The following is an 18,758-nucleotide window of genomic DNA, read 5'->3' on the forward strand; positions in this document are numbered from 1 at the left end:
ATTTTCGTTGACGGGAGGGTAGTGTTTTATTATTATTTAGTTTTATTAGTCCACAATAATAATAATAATAATAATAATAATAATAATAATAATAATAAATTTTATATATATATATATATATATATATATATATATATATATATATATATATATATATATATATATATATATATATATATATATATATATTAGTAATGCGTTTAGTCATGCGTTTAGTATTCGCTTCGTCAGAAGCCACAGTTGCTGGATGTGTCACCAAAGCAGGACAGCCCCACGTGCGCAGAGGCCACACTGCTGGGCCGCATCTGGTGATGCTGTGTTGGAAGATCCCTCTGTCAGTGCTGTAACCTGTAACGCCAATCCGTTTTTTGCAGCCAAAAAAATAACACGTTGCCCTATCTGACAGCTTCTCCATCAGCGGCAGTACTGGCAAGTGACAACTAGCAGACTGGATTACTGCTTTTCATAAATGTGGAAATTGACCGAGTTGAGGTATGTAGTGTGGCTGAGGTAACGACCGTCACCACGCGTAAAAGTCTGCTGTGCGTCAAACAGCTTACCAACACTGTTAATTTGAATTAAACGAAACAAGAAATTCAGCGCCCCACCCCAGTAACTCTGGTATTGTGCCTTAAGAGTGCACGAAAATACTGACAAGGCAAAACTGGCATCACGATTTCCTAAATTCCCACTTGTTTTGTCCAACAACACACATAAGAAGACGGGTTTCTAGCGCACTTAACATAATAACACCGGGAAACTTAATACTCTCCCAGTTGTTTTAACCATGCTGTGAGGTAGGATCCCCGTCGTGTACGTAGCTTTGTAAATTCCGAGCTTTCGGGCAGCACGTTAAGGTCTCATAATTCATATCCAATGAGACCCCGCCCTGGCCACCGTGTACTGCTGACCGTCGCTCGCCGTCTGTACAGCAGCAGTCGCGCGTAGTCGCGCTAGCTTCCATGGCGACCAACTAGAAAAGCGTTTTCTCATGTCGACCAGCCAGTTAGCTCCTATAAGCGAGCTAACAGGCGTATTATGAAACGGGATGATGTAGCGGGATAACTCTTTGGACGAACCACGCAGTACTTTAGCACGCTAAGCTAACGTGGAGCCATACCCATTTGCCTGGAGGAACTGGCCAGCAACTACAGTGAGCTAACGACTGTAAGCTAACGCAGGCTAGCATTCACCTGCAGACAGATCTTGCTAACTAACTGAAGCCGCCGTTGCTAGCCAACAGGATGGAAAGTGTGAAGGAAAACGATTCTGGAGCGCTTTCGTCTTCATCAACACCACAGGGGATACTTGAGTCTGGCAGTGACAGTAATTCCGTTAAGACAAGTGGATTAACACCGCTATCAGCGGGAAAGAGACCCTCCATCGGGGAGGATGACGGTGGGGGCGCAGAGGCGAAACTCTTCGGGAAGGGACTTGCAGCCACCTCCCTTCTTCAGATTGCGATAAGGAACGGCATCTATCAGAACCAAGTTGCCAACGCTATCGGCGGTGCCGCCAAAAATCTTAACATGCCCGCCGTGAAAACAGCCAGCATTTACAGTCTGACATCAGTCAACAGCACCACTTCTGTCAACTCTTTGCTGAGCAGGAGACGGCAGAGACACAAGCGGAATCTGTCGCTTGGGGCTCCGCCGACCAGCAGCTCGCCCGGCGTGTCCTCTGCGGAGGCGGCCAGTCCCGCTCCCTCAGTCTCACCGCTGAGCACCCTCAGCCTGGATAGGAGGACTTTTCTTCGGCAGAAGCAGTCAAAGCAGCTTCAGGCCTCGGATAAGACATGGGTGAGGTCGGACCTCCGGCGGGGCTGCATTCACGTCCACGACTGGCTCACGCCCTCTTACCCGCGGCCGGTGTTGTGCACAGTGGATACCACTGCTAAAGAGGTAGCCAGCAAGCTGGAAGGGAGCAAAGCTGGAGCAGTGTTGAGATTTAACTGCAAAAATGCTGCTCTAGTGGACTTGAATGATAATAGTAAAGGCAGCAATGGACATACTGATGTAATTGAAAGTGTTAGTGACAGTGTGGATGTCAAAAACTCCAGAGCAGAGGAGAATGAACACACAAAACAATTTTATCCTGATACTAAACTGTCCTCTAACTTACTGGATGATAAAACAGGAAGTAACTCTTCATCTGAGGTCTATCTGAATGACATCGGGATTGATTTGAGCCTGAGTGTGGCAGACTGTTGTGGTGTCTACTCTGGTTCAGATATGGAGAGCAGCACCTGTGAGGATTTCAGCCCAGGTGGACCTAGAAGCACAGAACTCCGGGACTCTCTCAGTGATGGTCTGGGATTGGGCACAGATTCGTCAGTGTTGAGCCCAAACTGTGACAGCGCCACAGAGGAACCTGACCCATTTGAGAGCTCCTCAGATGAAGTAGACCTCACCTCTTCTCCAACACATTCAACAAGCAACTCTGCTGCAGACCAGCAAGTGGACCTGCCTGCCACAGACCCCTGCAGCGCTTCCAGCCAAGTGACAACCACACTAGACGACACTGAAGCTGGAACTGGTGATAACGTAGTTGACCCCAAATTAATCAAACCTCCCTCTAAATGCCCGAGCAGCTCTCAGACTCGGCCTCTGACCAGCCAAGCATCTGTCCAACCTGACCCGGTGATCCCTGGGGGGAGCAGAGGGTGGCCGGAGCCCACCAATGCTAGTCCGACCCCAGCTCTCTTCATCCAGCTGCACGGTGGAGCTGTGCGGCGGCTGGGAGATGATGAGAGGCCCCTGCAGATATTAAATGAGTACCTCACTAATCTGGGATTTGAAGACCCATGGAGGGTGCAGGGGGAGGGAATGAATCCAGAAATTGGCTGCCTGATTCGCTTCTACTTTGGTGAGTATTGTTGGAAAATTGAAATTCAAAGCACTTATGTATATAGGTGAATGGCTTATTCCTAGGGAGAGATCAGCAAGCATTTTAACGAGAAAATCTGGACACTTTTATTAGTTTTATCATTATTCTTTTTGAAATATACTGCACCTTAGCTGCCAGAGAGCCGCTAGCCACTCGTTACACCACGCCACTTTAGTTGTGCTCGGCTTGTCCCTGCTCATTCATTGTTCATCCATTCTCAGTGTACCGTGAGCGCTGTCATTGTGTTTGGTCAGTCGGACTGTTAAACAAGTGTATTCAATTGTTCTGGTGGGACAATGCCCAGTGTTTATCCTGTAAACCCACCCAACCCCTCTGTGTGTATGCCTGTAGGGAGACACATCTGGAGGTAACAGGTGTGCTCTTTGGGCACACCAGTCACCGAAATCATGAGGCATTATGATGCTGTTTCTCTTCTTCTGCTGTTGTTGTTATTGATAAAGATCCTGTTTTGCTGACAAGCAGGGTAAGAGGATGGAAAAACATCCGTGATCTCTTATGGGATTAGCACAACTGGATATTGTTTTTGACCTTGTTTTTTTACACCATCAGCAAAGACAGTAGGTAGAAAGAGTTGTGTGATGACGGAGGAAGATACAGTAAATCAGTTATGCTAAAATGAACTATTCAATTTGATGTAACTCACATTGTCAGTCCATTTTGAAATATTTTGGTCGTGTCTCTCCGTCTTCCTTCATTGAAGAACACTCTTTCTTCTCCTTTTCCTTTGTTATTTTTAGTGTCTATGAAAAATACACGATGAGACATACTGTTACTACACATACCAATAGCAGAGATAAACTTAAGATGTAGTGCAAAACTGGCTCCTCTATCCTGAAAATGCAGCGTTGAGTGCTGGACAAATTCCGCTGCCTTCCCCTACACCCCCCTTCTCTTGACTCCCACAGTAACATGACAGAGGGACAAAGCATGACGGAGAGTTAGGCCGCTGAAACCAGGGGCCCTTCCAGCTACTGCAGACAAACACACCACCATGAAACAAGCAGTGAGAGGCTGCAGTGACAGTGCTCCTGGCATGACGAGGACAATTATGGAGGAGTGGTGGTGTGGTGATGTGAAGTGACTGCAAATTCCAGATTTTACCAAAATGAGACATTTCAAGTTAAATTGGAATGATTCACCACAAGACGTCCACTCTAAAATGGTGGCTCCAACTGTTATTTTGAAATACTTTCATAGTCCTGAAAAGGAAAAATTATCCATTAGTTCACAAGAAATTATTTTTGCCCCACTTCTCTGTATTCTGAATTGTTTGTTAATGTTGATTTGCAGAATCGAGCCAAAGGAGTCTGACTCAGCATAATCCTTGTGACAAAAAGCACTTTGCCAAGTCTCTCTCTCTCTCTCTCTCTCTCTCTCTCTCTCTCTCTCTCTCTCTCTCTCTCTCTCTCTCTCTCTCAATGTGCTGACAGTAAGAGAAAAGTGACCTTAGTGGAACTCAGATTTCACCTCCTCAGTGTTTCGGGTCTCTCTGAGACAGTCGCATTGGCAGACTGAGAACTGCAGTACCCAGAGGTCACTGCTTTACTCTACAAGGTTAAAGACTAAACTCAAGGACCCAACAAAGTCCTCTGACACTTCTGCTCAAAACTCACCAAATACCTTCAGGCTGTGAAAGCCAATTTGTTATTTTGTCCTCACAGTGTGGCCGTCACTGCACCACACCAGATGCACACTTCAGTAATGCTGTTTAAGAACTACAACACTGCTTCAGATTTAGCGGAAATACAAAATAGAGCTTGAAATGGTCAGACACTTGGTGCACTTCGGGACAAGATGCAACAAAACAGTTTTGTTGTAGCATGAACAGCAAATGGCTATTGGCTACTGGATGAGAGACAGGATGTTCCCCCGTCCAGAGAAATAGACGGAAGGAAAGGGCATGTATGCCTATATATATTAACACACTACGTCTCGCCTGCACCGCCCAGGGAAGGGCGGACCCACACAATACACATTCCACAATATTGTTTCAAATGGGGTCTGTTTGAAAGAATCAGATTGATCTGCTCTGTCGGTATGTTTATGTCATGTTTATTCAATCATAGGCATATGTATTTGTGGTAAAAGACTCCATATGATGTCACTGACTGATTGTTGAATTACATCAATGATGTCCAGTGGACAGATTCTTCAACTTGTAAGCCTTGAAATTATAGATGGCAGTCACCCAGTAATGAATATTTGTTCAGAAAACTGTTTTAATTTTTTGCTTTTAGGGTTTTTCTCTTTTTTTCCTCCTTTCTGCGTGTTGGATCTTTATTGGTTTAATAAAGAAAATCCAGATGAGTATCATATACAGAGGGCCTCCATCAGACCTCTGTAAAAGTTTAAACTCCAGTTTTCTCAAGAGTAGGCTTGGGTATTATTTTTACATTCTTGATACTATTGCAAAAACAATACTGTCACTTTTCCAAAAACCTTACTTTGAGGAATGTAGGCATGTTTTTCTACAACGTCTTTTTGTTATTTAACAAAAGAATCATAAGGTCTTAAGTATTAAAGTTCTGATTTAAATCTGATCAAACTAAACAAGTCTTGAGATTTCAATCCATACTAAAAAAAAGACCTGAGGTTGGACATTCAGCCTTACTCAGGAGTTGGATAGTCCCAGTGAAAGCTTATTGATATTTTGTCGAAGTCACTGGGGGAAGCAATAGTCAGGATCCCAACGGTGCTGGTGTTATAAGACATTACATAACAAGCTAATCTGATTTGAGGCCGCTCAGTGGCTCAGACTCTTCACGTGTCTCCCTCTCTCTTGTTCTCTGGTGTGTGTGATCACCAGAACAGACAATAAAGCACACAGACAGGAAAACGTTTTAGAAGAGAATATGTGTTATCATTTTGTAGTTGGTTTCACTGTGTTAAAACACACAGTTAATGCAGGGGAACTCCATGCCTGGTGTTTCTGGCCAATCCCCTGTGTTGCCCTGTGGCGGCTTTTTGTGTCAGCAAAGGGTTAATGTAACAAATCACGCCTGAGTGACTGCTCACTCTCTCAGCCCACGGGCTATTAGCTACAATTCACTTACATAACCATCTAGCTCTCTTGTCGCTCGCTTTCTGAAAGAGAAACCCAGTGTGAGAGAGTTGATTCACAAAATCCTAGAAGGCTGAAAATAACCTGTTCTGTTGTGCATAAAGGCCATTATGAAAAATAAAATCAGTTTGTGTAACCATCAGTCCATTCATGATCATCAGCAATCTCATTTATTCTCATGTAACGAGGGTCTTTCTCTCTCCAGGTAAGCCTCGAAGTGTTGGTGGTTCTGAGCGTGTGCAGCTTTCGGGAGTGTTCAACGTACGGAAAGGGAAGCTGGCGCTGCCGGTGAACCGCTGGTCGAAGCGTCAGGTCACTCTGAGTGGAACCTGCCTCATTGTCTCATCTGTGAAACACGCCCACACCGGCAAGATGCACATCCTCCCTCTCATTGGAGGAAAGGTACTTTCTTCAGCACTGTCATGTCTCTCAACTTATTTTATTAGTAGTCTTGCTGGGTACCTGTTTATCAGCATTAAAGGGGCAGAATTCCTCCTTGTGGATTAGAGCAGCGGTACAAAGCATGTTTGTGTTGGAGCTCAGAGGTTGTTCACTGCTTGTGTAGCTGGGTGTTCCCCCTACCCTCCCACATACTGCACCAGGTTACTGCAGACACACAATTCTCCATTAAACACTGTTTGCTTGGCACTCAGCAAAGCTCTCATATCTGTGCAGTAAATATGAAGATAGAGGCATGATATGGTTCGTTTAGCTTAGCATAAACACTGGAAATGTAAGAAACCGTTAGCCTGCCTCTGTTTAAAGGTTATAAAAAAAACCTACCACTACCTATAATAACTAATTAATATTTTGTATCCTGTTTGTTTAATCTGTACAAATACCGTAAGGTCAAGTGAGCACAGTTGTTGGTTTTATGATGAGTTATTTGCTGGACCATTTCTTGGCTGAGTCCAGTGACTTCCTGGACTCACAGCTGATTGCCTGGTAACTGGAAGTCAATACACTCTGTCATGAAATAGTTCCCTGTAAAACACTGCTTGTCCTTTTTACACTTTCATTAATCAGTGAGCTTTAGAGGTGCTCGTCTTGGTATTTTTAACTTTGGACAGCTGTGCTCTCCTGTTTCCAGTTTTTATGCTGAGCTGGGCTGACCACCTTCAGGCTCCAGCTTCATATTTAGTGTACAGACATGAGAGTGGAATTAATCTTCTAAATCTAACCCTCAGCAAGAAAACAAATAAGCATATTTCCCAAATTGTCTGACTATTCCTTCAAGAAAATCATAGTATTTTGCTTTAGTAAAACAATAAATTTGAACACTCAAGAAATATTGAAACATTAATAATGATATACTGCTTATTTATCAATATAGACTAGCCCATCCTCGTTTTGTCATTGCCTCAGGATAATCATAGAGTAAAACACTTTTACTGTTTCGTATTTCTTGGGAAGTCTCTTCTCTGTTGGATAATGTTATCCCTTAGGACTTGCTGTCGGCTGCACGGTGGCGCAGCAGGTAGTGCGCGTGCCTCACAGCAAGAAGGTTGCCGGTTCGATCCCCGGGTCAGACGGGGCCTTTCTGTGTGAAGTTTGCATGTTCTTCCCGTGCATGCGTGGGTTCTCTCCGGGTACTCCGGCTTCCTCCCACAGACCAAAAACATGCTCATTAGGTTAATTGATGACTCTAAATTGTCCGTAGGTGTGAGTGTGAGTGTGAATGGTTGTTTGTCCTTGTATGTTGCCCTGCAATCGGCTGGCGACCGGTTCAGGGTGTACCCCGCCTCTCGCCCATTGTAGCTGGGATAGGCTCCAGCCCCCCGCGACCCCGAAAGGGATAGGCGGTATAGATAATGGATGGATGGATGGACTTGCTGTCCTATCACACCTGTACAACAAGTCCGTAGGGACAAAATTCAAAATGCTTACTCTGTGAGTATGGTATATTTGAGAGGAGTTGTGCAACATGTTTCAATTTTGATGGACTTGAATTAAAGCTCACACTCACCTGCACTTTAGTGTGTGTGTGTTCTCAAAGTTAGAGTGTATCTTGACCCAGCAGAAAAGATGGATTTGTGCTATATCAGCCATTTCTGAAAGCAAACCTGAAGGGTCAGAGATGGAACTTTCTGGATGGAACTTCAGTCATTAAGTAGGCAAGGAATCTATAAGAAACATAAAAAGATTGAAGGAAACTAAAATGTGTTCTTTGCTGCAGGTGGAGGAAGTGAGGAGACACAGCCACTGTCTGGCTTTCAGCTCAGCGGGTCCTCAGAGTCAGACTTACTATATCAGCTACGACTCCTACACTGAGCACCTCCGCTGGCACAGGACAGCCTCAAAGGTACTTAAAGTGTCAGATGTATGTAATTGTGTCCACAGTAACACTCTTTGCTTCCGTATGGATTCAAGGTTGGTTTATCACGATGGCAAGATTTTCCACATCTTTACTGCCTCTGGTGGACTCATTGTGACGAGTTGCTCATCATCCTGTCCCGTCCATCCCTCCCTCTCTGTCAGATTGTGTCCCAGAGGGTGAACTCGGTCGACCTGTCGTGCTGCAGCCTGGAGGAGCTGCCTGCTCAGCTCTTTTATAGCCATGACCTGACACACCTCAATCTCAAAAACAACTTCATTTCTCTGCATAAAGGTGTCCCAGCACTCACCAGGTGAGTTTGTTACCAGCACTCCTGCACTCACCACACTGAGACAGGGTCTACTACCACCAGCTTTGTCGTCTTTGTTATTCTCTCTTTTGGATGCAGAACGTCTCTCAATGGTTTTTACTCTCTTGGGGAGCGACCATATGGTGTAAAGAGGAAGCGGCTTAGATCAAATTACAGATGACATGTATGTGTGTGTGTGTGTGTGTGTGTGTGTGTGTGTGTGTGTGTGTGTGTGTGTGTGTGTGTGTGTGTGTGTGTGTGTGTGTGTGTGTGTGTGTGTGTGTGTGTGTGTGCAGCTGTGTGGTTTGGATGATTACAAGTGTGCCACACTAGTGATGAGAGATTTGACATCCAGCCACCTGACCTCTGGGACTGCGGACTTTTTCTTGTTTTCCAGATCAGTTTGTCCAAAAGCTCGCTGGTGTAAATGGACTGTATTTATATTGCACATCTCTCGTCTTAGCGGCTATTTACAGCGCTTCGCAACACAAATCAGCATTCACACATTCACACACTCATTCATACATCAGTGGCAGAGGCTACCATGTAAGGTGCCCCCTGCTCATCAGGATGATAACCTTTCATGCACTTTCACACAGTCATGGTACAGGATTGAGAGCAACGTGGGGTTCAGTATCTTCCCCAAGGATACCTCAACATGTAGACTGCAAGGGACAGGGATTGAACAACTGGCTTTCTAATTAGTGGACGACCACTGTGGCATTGACAGAAAGCGCCTGTGGGTCTGTGCCGTCCGTCATCAGTCCTTTCGTCATCTGCTCTGGGCCAAGAGCCCCATCAAAATACTGAAGTACAAAAACAATGGTTGGCATTCGGCACTTTTTGAAGGGGATTATGCTGAGCTGTAATGCTGACAGGGGTAAAATCCAGCACATCAGGTAGCTCCAATAACGATTTCTAACAGCAGCATCAGAACCAAACAAGAATAAAACAGGATCCAGCCTTTGATTCAGTTCTTTAAATTTACGCTGCTGATCCAGTATTTATCCTCGAGCAGTTTCTCTTGATTTTGGCTTCTTTGCAGCCACCTTATGTAAAGGCAACACTCTGGTGAAGCCGAACATTTACTTGATGAACTGAATAGACATACAGCGTAGTGTAAATCTGCTGCCATTGTTCCTCAGTAAACACACGCTTCCCATGTGGTGTTTGGAGGAATGTGTTTTTCCTGTGGCGTGCCTGTGACTTTCCCTTGGAAGGACGTGGGTCCGGCTCAGCCTTTCACCCTGACCTCTCTGTGAACTAGATTAGGTCAGGCCAAGAAAGCCAGGGAAGCCACGCACGCACGCACGCACACACACATCCAAACAAGTTCCTACCTGAACCACATGCTGCATTGTTATAGTGAACACTTTGTCGTGTAAACGTTTAGCTTTAAATAGCATGTGTGCTGTCAGTGTTATGGCGCTGGCTTCCCCTCTTGTATTTTTCCTTGTTTATGAGACAGGTGTTACGTAACTCAAAAAGTTCAGTATATTTCCTTTTGTTGCAGCCTCAATTCAGAAACAAGTCTGATTGTACCACTGACAGACTAATATCTTTGTCCCCTTTTCTCCCTGTCCCTTCCTCTCTCTCCCTCTTTCTCTCTCAATGACTGGCTCCCTAACTCTCTCTAGGTTTTGTAAACTGAGAAGCCTCAGTCTGTCAAATAACGCTCTGTCAGAGTTTCCTCTGGCCTTGTGTGACATCTCCTCGCTTACGGAGCTAAACTTGTCTGGAAATCGTCTCTCCTCTCTGCCTGCAGACGTGGGAACCATGCACAAGTAAGTGGGCTGAAAGAAAGTGATGACCTCAGGGCTGCAGTTATTAATGATAATTAATTGCCAGATATTTATCCAAGAGCAGAATTTATCCTCAGTGACCTGCACTTTGCTGACAGAGAAATCAGACAGGAGTTGTTGTCATTGTGGTTCCATCAGTGCAGATTAATCCGTCTCTGTATTAAGTGAACAACTGGCTGTGCACCAGACTTCTGTCCTGACGGTGCAAAGGTTTTGTCCAGGTGATCAGAGTGCAGAGTCATGCTGATGCGAGTCTGAACCAAAAATGTAGAGGACACTGTCACTGCAGAAAACTTAAACCTCCTTTTGGTGATGAATTTTCATTTCAGTTCCGGCTTGCTTTTTCCTAGCCCAGCTTCTTTGTCAGTTTCATGGATATTTTTAAAGCAGAGATGCAGACTAAAGTCAAGCACTTTACATTTTATTTTTTTGTTGTCTTATTTTCTCTGGGGTGTGTCATCATTTGGAGCTTAAATATTCGCTCTTGTTCTTGTGTCCAGCCTGCAGACTTTTCTCCTGGATGGTAACTTTCTGAGTTCTCTGCCTGTGGAGCTGGGCTCTCTGGAGGGCCTGACCTACCTCGGCTTGTCCTTCAACTGTTTCAGTTGCGTCCCCCCCGTCCTGGAGAAGCTCAGAGGCATGGAGAGACTCTGTCTGGCAGGGAACCAGCTCTCTGTCCTGGATATTGCTGGGCTGCAGTGGCTGCCTGCTCGCCACGTAGACCTCAGGTAAACAAATCCACACGGACTCTGACATTTTTAGATGCAGTGCTTGAACAAAGCTCATCTGAAATCCAACACTTTTCTGCAGGAACAATGTGCGCTGTATTATTCCTGCATCACTGCTGGTTCTGGTCTTTTTGGCCTGTGGATTTGGAATCCTTAACAGCAAATAGTTGAAGTTCAGTTTAGCTGTTTTTATTTTTGCAGCCAAACCAACAGGGGCTCAGGTTAGAAATGAAATAAAATTTATTAACTGATGAGTTAATGTTTATGTTCTCTCTTGCACAGGCTGAACCGGCTTCAAAGTATGACAGTGGGAGACTCGGAGCAGCTGGTTCACATTGTCCAGCTGGACCTGAGGGACACTGGTTTGCAGGAGCTGGATGTCAGGCCTCTCTGTAGACTGGAGCTCCTTCGCTGTGACAGAAACACTCTCTCCCTCCTCAGAGTCGATGGCCACGCCCTCAAGAGCCTGCATGCTGCACACAACGGTACCAACATTTTTATGTGTTGTATAGATGTTAAAAAGACAATGCGTGCTGCTTGATATGCATTCCCTCAGACTACTAAGAATTATGCATGTTATGTTTTTAGAGCTGAAGCTACTGGAGGTGCAGCCGGTGCCAGAGAATCTGACTGTTCTGGATTTGTCCTGGTATGAAGACTCTATGAATACTTAACTGTCCTATTTACTGTGTAGGAAACAAGGCTGTGTGCCTGTTGTAAACTGGCTGCTGACTCTATTTGTTTTATTAAGGAACAAGCTGGGATGCGTCCCTGAGTGGGTATGTGAGAGCAGCAAACTGGAGGTGTTGGACGTCAACCACAATTGTGTTACAGAGCTGCCTGAACGGTGAGCATCTCACAAACACCTGCATCATAGACTTGTTTTTCACAAACTGTAGAACGAGGTTGTTAAAATGGTGAAGGTTATAATGTGCAGCATCCTGCAAGAGGCTAAGTCTTTAAACTCAGATGTATTTTTCCTAAAGGTTTCATCGTTACCTGTAGCAACACGCCCACACTGATGCAGAGCTATTTTCAGTCTGTGTAGAGCCTGTGGCAGCAATTAAAAATATGCACTGTTGCCTTCAGACAATTTGATCACAGCTTCTTTAGGGGCATATACGCATGGTGATAGTGGTCATTGTGTACAGGCTCATTAAAACACAAGTAATTCCAACAGGAGCTCATTCTGTCCTTCTCCTTCTAGCCAGTCACGAATTCAACATGAGGTGAACTTAATGGGTTACTGTAACATAGGGCTACACAAAATACTGTAATTTACAGTACTTATAGAGAGAATGAGCTTGCTGTGTTGTCTGTGTGTGTTGTAGGCTGATGTCCAGTGGGAGCCTGAGAAAACTGCTGGCAGGTTGGAACGAAGTGTCTCGGCTGGCTGAGAGGCTGGAGAGATCACAGCTGGAGGTCCTGGACCTCCAACACAACCATCTGACTGAGCTCCCCAACAACCTGTTCATTAAAGCACAGAGGTGCGCATGATAACACACTTTCCCCATTTGTTCTCCACCTCTGTTTTTCACATCTCTCTCTCCATCCATCTATTTTTCCCTTCCCACCAGTCTGTTTTAGCTTTCATCAAGTCATTTGTTCAAGTACTAAGTTTGTCTTCTCTGTTGGGATTTCATCACAGCTTGCGATACCTAAATGTGTCGGCCAATAAGCTGGAGAACCTCCCTGCAGCCAGCCTATCAGAGGAAAGCTTCAGCAGCCTGGAGGAGCTCTATGTAACCAACAACAGCCTGACAGACAAGTGTGTCCCTCTGCTGACTGGACACAGCCACCTCAGGGTGCTTCACCTCGCCTACAACCAGCTACAGACCTTCACTGCCAGGTACATTTCAGTTCTGTACATGAAGTGAGCTCGCAAAAGAGCTAATCAGTGTATGAGTGGTGATGAAGGACAAATTAAAATAAGAAACAGAAAACTCACAAGCACTGTCACCCTCAGAAGCATTAGTTATTAAAGTGTAGTTCAGGTCTAGATCAGGTTGCAGAGCATCACCCAGTTTGAAGCACCTAATTGTATACTTGTTGGCCCAGCCAAGCTCAGACAATTCATTCCCTTTTATGAGTTGTCGTAATCCCAGAAACATGGTACATTATCATCCAGTCTAAAATCAGAGACTTGTTTCAGAATCAGGCTAAGGTCACAAGAGAGATGACTTTGATGAATGTGGTTCCTAAAAATACAGTTTGCAGTGCCAAGGCTCTGATATAACCGTGCCTCCACCCCCTGCAGTAAACTGGCTCGACTGGAGCAGCTGGAGGAGCTGGACCTGAGCGGCAACAAACTGAGGGCTGTGCCTACCACCATCCTGAGCTGCCAGCGTATGCACACACTCTCTGCCCACTCCAACTGCATCAGCGCATTCCCCGAGGTTCTCCAGCTGCCAGAGATCAAGGTTAGTATGATCTGCACAGGTATTTTAGGCACCGTTTCCTTTCCTTCACTTAGCTGTCATGGTCCTCTGGAGATTGAAAATGTAAACGTGTGGCTGTCTTTCCTCTTCTCCATCCATCCACACAAAACATCCACGCACACTTCAGCAGATCAGTGTTAGCTGTTGTCCGCGTTAGGTGCTTTGTTGAATTAGTTTGGGAAATTAAAGATGAAATCAGGGTCATTCTACTGTAAAAACCGTCCTCCCTCTTGTCTCCTGTCACATCTCTGTCTGTCTGTCTACCTCAGTGCTCATCTTTTTTGGGTTGGGCCAGATTAGGAAATCCTTTGTAATCTCTTAGTAACTCTCTAATCTGCCTTTCTCTGAACCCAAATGTCAGTTCCATACTGTCTGTGCATGAGTGTGTGTGAAATAAGGGTGGGAACAATAATACGTTTGTGGATGCGTCATGAGTGGTCAGAAATATGAAAAGCCCATATTACAACACAGTAGGTTCAAAAGAGAACGAGAACATCTAAAAACATGGACCTTTAGTGTCGTCTAATATCAGATAGCAGCAGCTGTGCCGTGTGTAACATAGCATATAAGATGTCACATGTCGGTTGTCTCACAGAAAAGGAACATGTTGACAGACCTGCTCCATTCTGGACACAGCTCATCAAACAGTCACTTTCCACAGGAAGCATTTTGACAACTACAAATATTAACAGTGGCTCTGCAGTGTGTACAGCTCCATACCCAGGACACTAGCTCACCTAAAGGGAACGCAGCTCTCAATAATGTTACTGATTGCATCTATGCTTTTCCTGCTGTGCCCTGTAAAAGTCATATAGAGGAGAGACATTAAAGTGATAAGAAACACACTGTATCCAAGTATGTGTCTTGTAATGATAAATTATTTCTGCAACACGAGTGAAATCACATTTTCAAGCAGCGTTGGAGGAGAAACAACTTGCTGTTGTTGATACAGACATGAACCTTGAGAAAGGGCAAAACAAATCAGCAGGTCTGAGGCAAGCTTTAATGGGATTTACATCTGAGGCTTCATAGTTCCTTGAATTGAAGTCATATTGAAAAGACGTATAGCCAGAGATTCTCTGCCCTGTGAGCTGACCCTTCATCTGTCACTTCCTCAGTGTGTCGACTTGAGCTGCAACGAGCTGACTGAGGTGACTCTGCCAGAGACGCTTCCTCCAAAGCTTCAGGAGCTGGACCTCACAGGAAACCCTCGCCTCAACCTGGACCACAAGAGCCTGGAGCTCCTCAAGTATGAACCTGAACCATCCTGCGGTATCCACTGAGTCAACAACAGATATATTTTTGCACAGATTATTAAACCAACTGGCTATTCCTTGTTTCCTTCTCTCTGCAGTAATATCAGATGTTTCAGGGTGGATCCATCACCTTCAGCTCCGTGTGTGAGTGAGAGCCATGGGGCCCCTGCAGTCTGGAGCCACGGCTACACAGAGGCCTCTGGAGTCAAAAACAAGTCAGTCCTCCCCCCTCGCATTCTTTTCTCTAACCATCGACTCACTGGCATTTTTTCCTTCCAAATTCATGTCTTTTATTGATCTCTTGAAGTCTATAAGGACACGATTATCAGTAAGTGAGTAAACTTTATGTGGTTTGTTTAGCACTTTCTCAAGTGCTTTCAAAATATACATGATTACATGAAGATACAGTTGATAGTAATGAAATAATAAAAATTCAATTAAAGTATAAAAAGATTCAAAATGTTTTGTCAGAATCACCAACTCAGCTGATCTGACTCCTGGGACTGCAGCTGAATCGTAAAAGTATGATAGTTCTTTGTTTTTAGCCCGGACAGCTTTTAGTCAATAAAAATGTTTTAGTGTTTAAAGTCGGACGTAATGCAGGATAACTTATTTTATCAGTTGTCCTCTGAGAATATGGAGTTTCCTTCCATTTCCTTCTTTCTGCACAGCGCAGAGATAACCTGTTGGTCTTCTTGTTGTGTCCTCAGGCTGTGTGTGGCTGCTCTGGCCCTCGACAGCTTCTGTGGGATTCGTGAGGCCCTGTATGGAGTTTTTGATGGAGACAAGAACGTGGAGGTGCCTTACCTGCTGCAGTGCACCATGGGAGACGTGCTGGCAGAGGAGCTTCACAGGGGCCAGAGGGAGGAAGATTATATGACCAACACTTTCCTCACCATGCAAAGGTAAACACACAGGCACATACCTGAATACTTCCACAGCTTACTGCAGTGACTGTGATCACACACTCTCTTGAACTTTGTGTTGCTCTCCTGCAGGAAACTGGGCACAGCAGGCCAGAGGATGGGCGGCTCTGCAGCTTTATGTCACATCAGACACGACCCGGTGGCTCCTGGTGAGCACGGCGGCTGCTTCACCCTGAAGGCTGCCAATGTGGGCAGGTGCCAGGCCGTTCTGTGCCGCGATGGCAAAGCTATGCAACTCTCCACCTCACACACTGTCAAAGAGACACCGGAGTACCAGAGGGTCCGGCAGCATAACGCCATCATCACTGAGGTAAAGACAGTGCCCGTTGAGACTGCGTGAACTGTGTCGTTGATTAATAGATTTCAGATTTACAGCAAGCACATTTTGATGTAATTCACTGTAAGACATTAACTGATATCAGACATGTGAGGTTTGATCCTTTGTCCTTCTCTGCTGCAGGATAACAAAGTCAGCGGTGTGACTGACTGCACCAGGATTTTGGGTTACTCCTTCCTGTGCCCATCTGTGACCCCCAGACCCCACATCTCCACGGTGACCCTCACCCCGCAGGATGAGTTCTTTCTCCTGGGCAGCCGTGGCTTGTGGGACCTGTTGTCTCCCAGCGAGGCGGTGGAGGCGGTCAGGAATGTCCCAGACGCTCTGGCTGCTGCTAAGAAGCTGGTGACTCTGGCTCAGAGCTACGGCTGCTCTGACAGCCTCAGCGCTGTTGTCGTGCAGCTCAGTATCACAGAAGACTGCTGCTGTTTCTGTGAGCCGCCACCTCCACCCCCGAGCCCTGGCCTGGGTGCAAACACCAGCACACACCCCTACTCAGCAAGTGGTGACGGCGGCGTACCGCTGCCCCCGGCCTCCTCAGGGACAGTGAGTGAGCTGAGCAGCGAGTTCAGCACGTCTGAGATGAGCAGCGAGGTGGGATCCACGGCGTCCTCAGAGGAGCCGCCACCTCAGACCGAGCCCCTGACGTCCCACTTGAACCTGCCAGGGCGAGCCGGCATGCGAAGACCTGGCTGTGGAGGTGGGAGCTTCCAGAGACAGTTCTCTGGAGCTCTGTCTGACAACGGGGTCGACAGTGAGGACGAGGAGCCCATCGCTGGCGTCTTCTCTAATGGCAGCCGTGTAGAGGTGGAGGCTGACGTCCACTGTCTCCACCGCTATGACTGCCCAGTACCTCAAACACAGGGGCACGCTCCGCCAAGCACAAACATCCCCCCCGCTGTCCCCGCCCATCACGAGCCTTCACATCTTCCCTTCTCCTCCCCGTCCCCCGTCCCTCCTTCCTCTCCCTGCTGCAGCAGGGAAGCTCTGTCAGGGACTCTGGGCCGCAGGGCCCGAGCTAACGGCTCTGTGGCCTGCCAAGGGAGGAACCAGGACCTCATAGAGGAGGCGGCCGATGCTCCCGTCAGGAAGCAGGGGGGCTACTTCAACGCTCCCGCCCAGCCGGACCCTGACGACCAGCTCATCATCCCGCCAGAGCTGGAGGAGGAAGTACGGCAGATCATCCAGCAGCAGCAGCAAGAACAAATTCAGAAACACAGCCAGCAAGCACACAGCTACCAGAAACCTGCAGACTATTTCGTCACACCCCTCTAACATCTGCGCCCCCATCCATCCACAACAGCTGCTGTCAACTTCTCATCCAGGATATGAGTTTCAGGGACAGAGGACTGTGGAATCAGGACTGTCGGTCTTGATGCTCTGCACTGCATGAAGTTGTACTGCTCCCACCAAAATCCTCAGAGTATTCTAAAGACGCTGATGGACCACAGACTGTTTTTTGGTATGCTTTTTGTTATTTACTTTATTTTCTACTGTTAACTCTATGCCCCCTTAACGCAATGCAATTTTATAACACTTTATGTTGATTAAATCTTCACATGTAATTGATTTTTACCACGTTTAATTTGAAGAAGCACTTTGAATGCTTTTCATTAGACTTTTGAGATGAAGTCTACGTTCAATGGTACTTTGAGATATGGACCATTCAGTTTTTGTGTTGTAGCAGACATTTCCCCTGTTTGCAGCTCATGGATTTAGTTGTAGGAGTTAGTAAAACTGTTAAACTAACTCCTAGGAGTTTAATACTTTAAAGTGACCTAGTCACTGAGGCATACTAATATTCTCTGAGAGAAAAGACGATTATTTCAAAAGGCTGATACTCGTTTGGTTTGTGTTGTCGGGGGTGTGCAGAGTGGTGCTGCAGTGGTGAGTAAATGCTGAACGGGGGGGAATCTTATAGTTGTCACCAGCTCAATGAATGTTCTCAGAACAGTGTTACAGACTTCTTGACAACAGCAAATTGCACAAGAAAGCTACTTTTTGCTATATAATAAATGAAAGTTTTCAGATAACCGCAACATGTTTTGACTTCTTTATGAGGATACTGACTTTATGGAGCCATCTGTTGCCTTTTGTTTGTCTCTTTTAAAGGCAGCATTCACTGGTCACAGAAAAACATTTTCTCACTATAACCCTCAAGGTATCGAGCCATGCGGGTAATTTTATGTGACAAGAATTAGAGATATTTGCTTCTGAATCAGAACAGTGGAGGTCAGTGGGATTTAAAGACTCTGAAACATGTCGGTCCCGAAACAGAAAACACTTGGCTGACCTGGCCTGATTTCTTTCACGTTTCCAGAAAGTTGCCATCTTTATTCTTTTTCATAAAATAATCCAAATTCTATTGTAGAGCTGAAATCATTTGTGGATAAAAGTACACAAAATATGTTTTCAGGAACTGTAAATTAAGTCTTTTTAAGTAAAAATGCCAAACATTTTCTAATTTCTCAACTGCGAGTATTTGGACTGGTGCTCACACAAAACAAGACATTTAGAGACATCACCTTAAGTTTTAGGAAATTGTGATTTATACATTAATAGGGACAATATTAGACTGGTCCAGGGCTGAGAATAATTGTTTTCATTATCAATTTTCCTACTAATGATCTTCTCTATTCATTGACAGTTTGATGAAACATCCAAGAGTTGTGAAAAATG

General features: G+C 45.5%; 1 protein-coding gene across 1 annotated transcript; it reads left to right on the plus strand.

Annotated features, from left to right (window-relative positions):
* The first annotated feature begins 880 nt into the window (after positions 1–880).
* On the plus strand, positions 881–18,112 carry LOC139329983 (PH domain leucine-rich repeat-containing protein phosphatase 1-like). Its single transcript, XM_070960679.1, has 17 exons — positions 881–2,865; positions 6,174–6,370; positions 8,145–8,270; positions 8,447–8,595; positions 10,230–10,376; positions 10,895–11,122; positions 11,405–11,607; positions 11,711–11,771; positions 11,874–11,969; positions 12,454–12,609; positions 12,771–12,971; positions 13,380–13,542; positions 14,679–14,809; positions 14,915–15,031; positions 15,527–15,721; positions 15,815–16,052; positions 16,203–18,112. Exons 1-17 carry the CDS (start codon positions 1,245–1,247, stop codon positions 17,352–17,354), a joined length of 5,181 nt encoding a protein of 1,726 aa, XP_070816780.1. The 5' UTR covers positions 881–1,244; the 3' UTR covers positions 17,355–18,112.
* The last annotated feature ends 646 nt before the right edge of the window (positions 18,113–18,758 follow it).

The sequence above is a fragment of the Chaetodon trifascialis genome, chromosome 4, assembly GCF_039877785.1.
Source record: "Chaetodon trifascialis isolate fChaTrf1 chromosome 4, fChaTrf1.hap1, whole genome shotgun sequence".
In the NCBI taxonomy this organism is placed as follows: Eukaryota; Metazoa; Chordata; class Actinopteri; order Chaetodontiformes; family Chaetodontidae; genus Chaetodon; species Chaetodon trifascialis.

What these genes read in the sequence shown, in the direction of transcription:
- LOC139329983 (XM_070960679.1), top strand. Translation starts at nt 1,245, where the DNA reads ATGGAAAGTGTGAAGGAAAACGATTCTGGAGCGCTTTCGTCTTCATCA. An exon ending in TCCCTCTCATTGGAGGAAAG is followed by an intron (nt 6,371 to 8,144) that starts GTACTTTCTTCA and finishes TCTTTGCTGCAG; the next exon opens with GTGGAGGAAGTGAGGAGACA. An exon ending in TCCAGCTGCCAGAGATCAAG is followed by an intron (nt 13,543 to 14,678) that starts GTTAGTATGATC and finishes TCACTTCCTCAG; the next exon opens with TGTGTCGACTTGAGCTGCAA.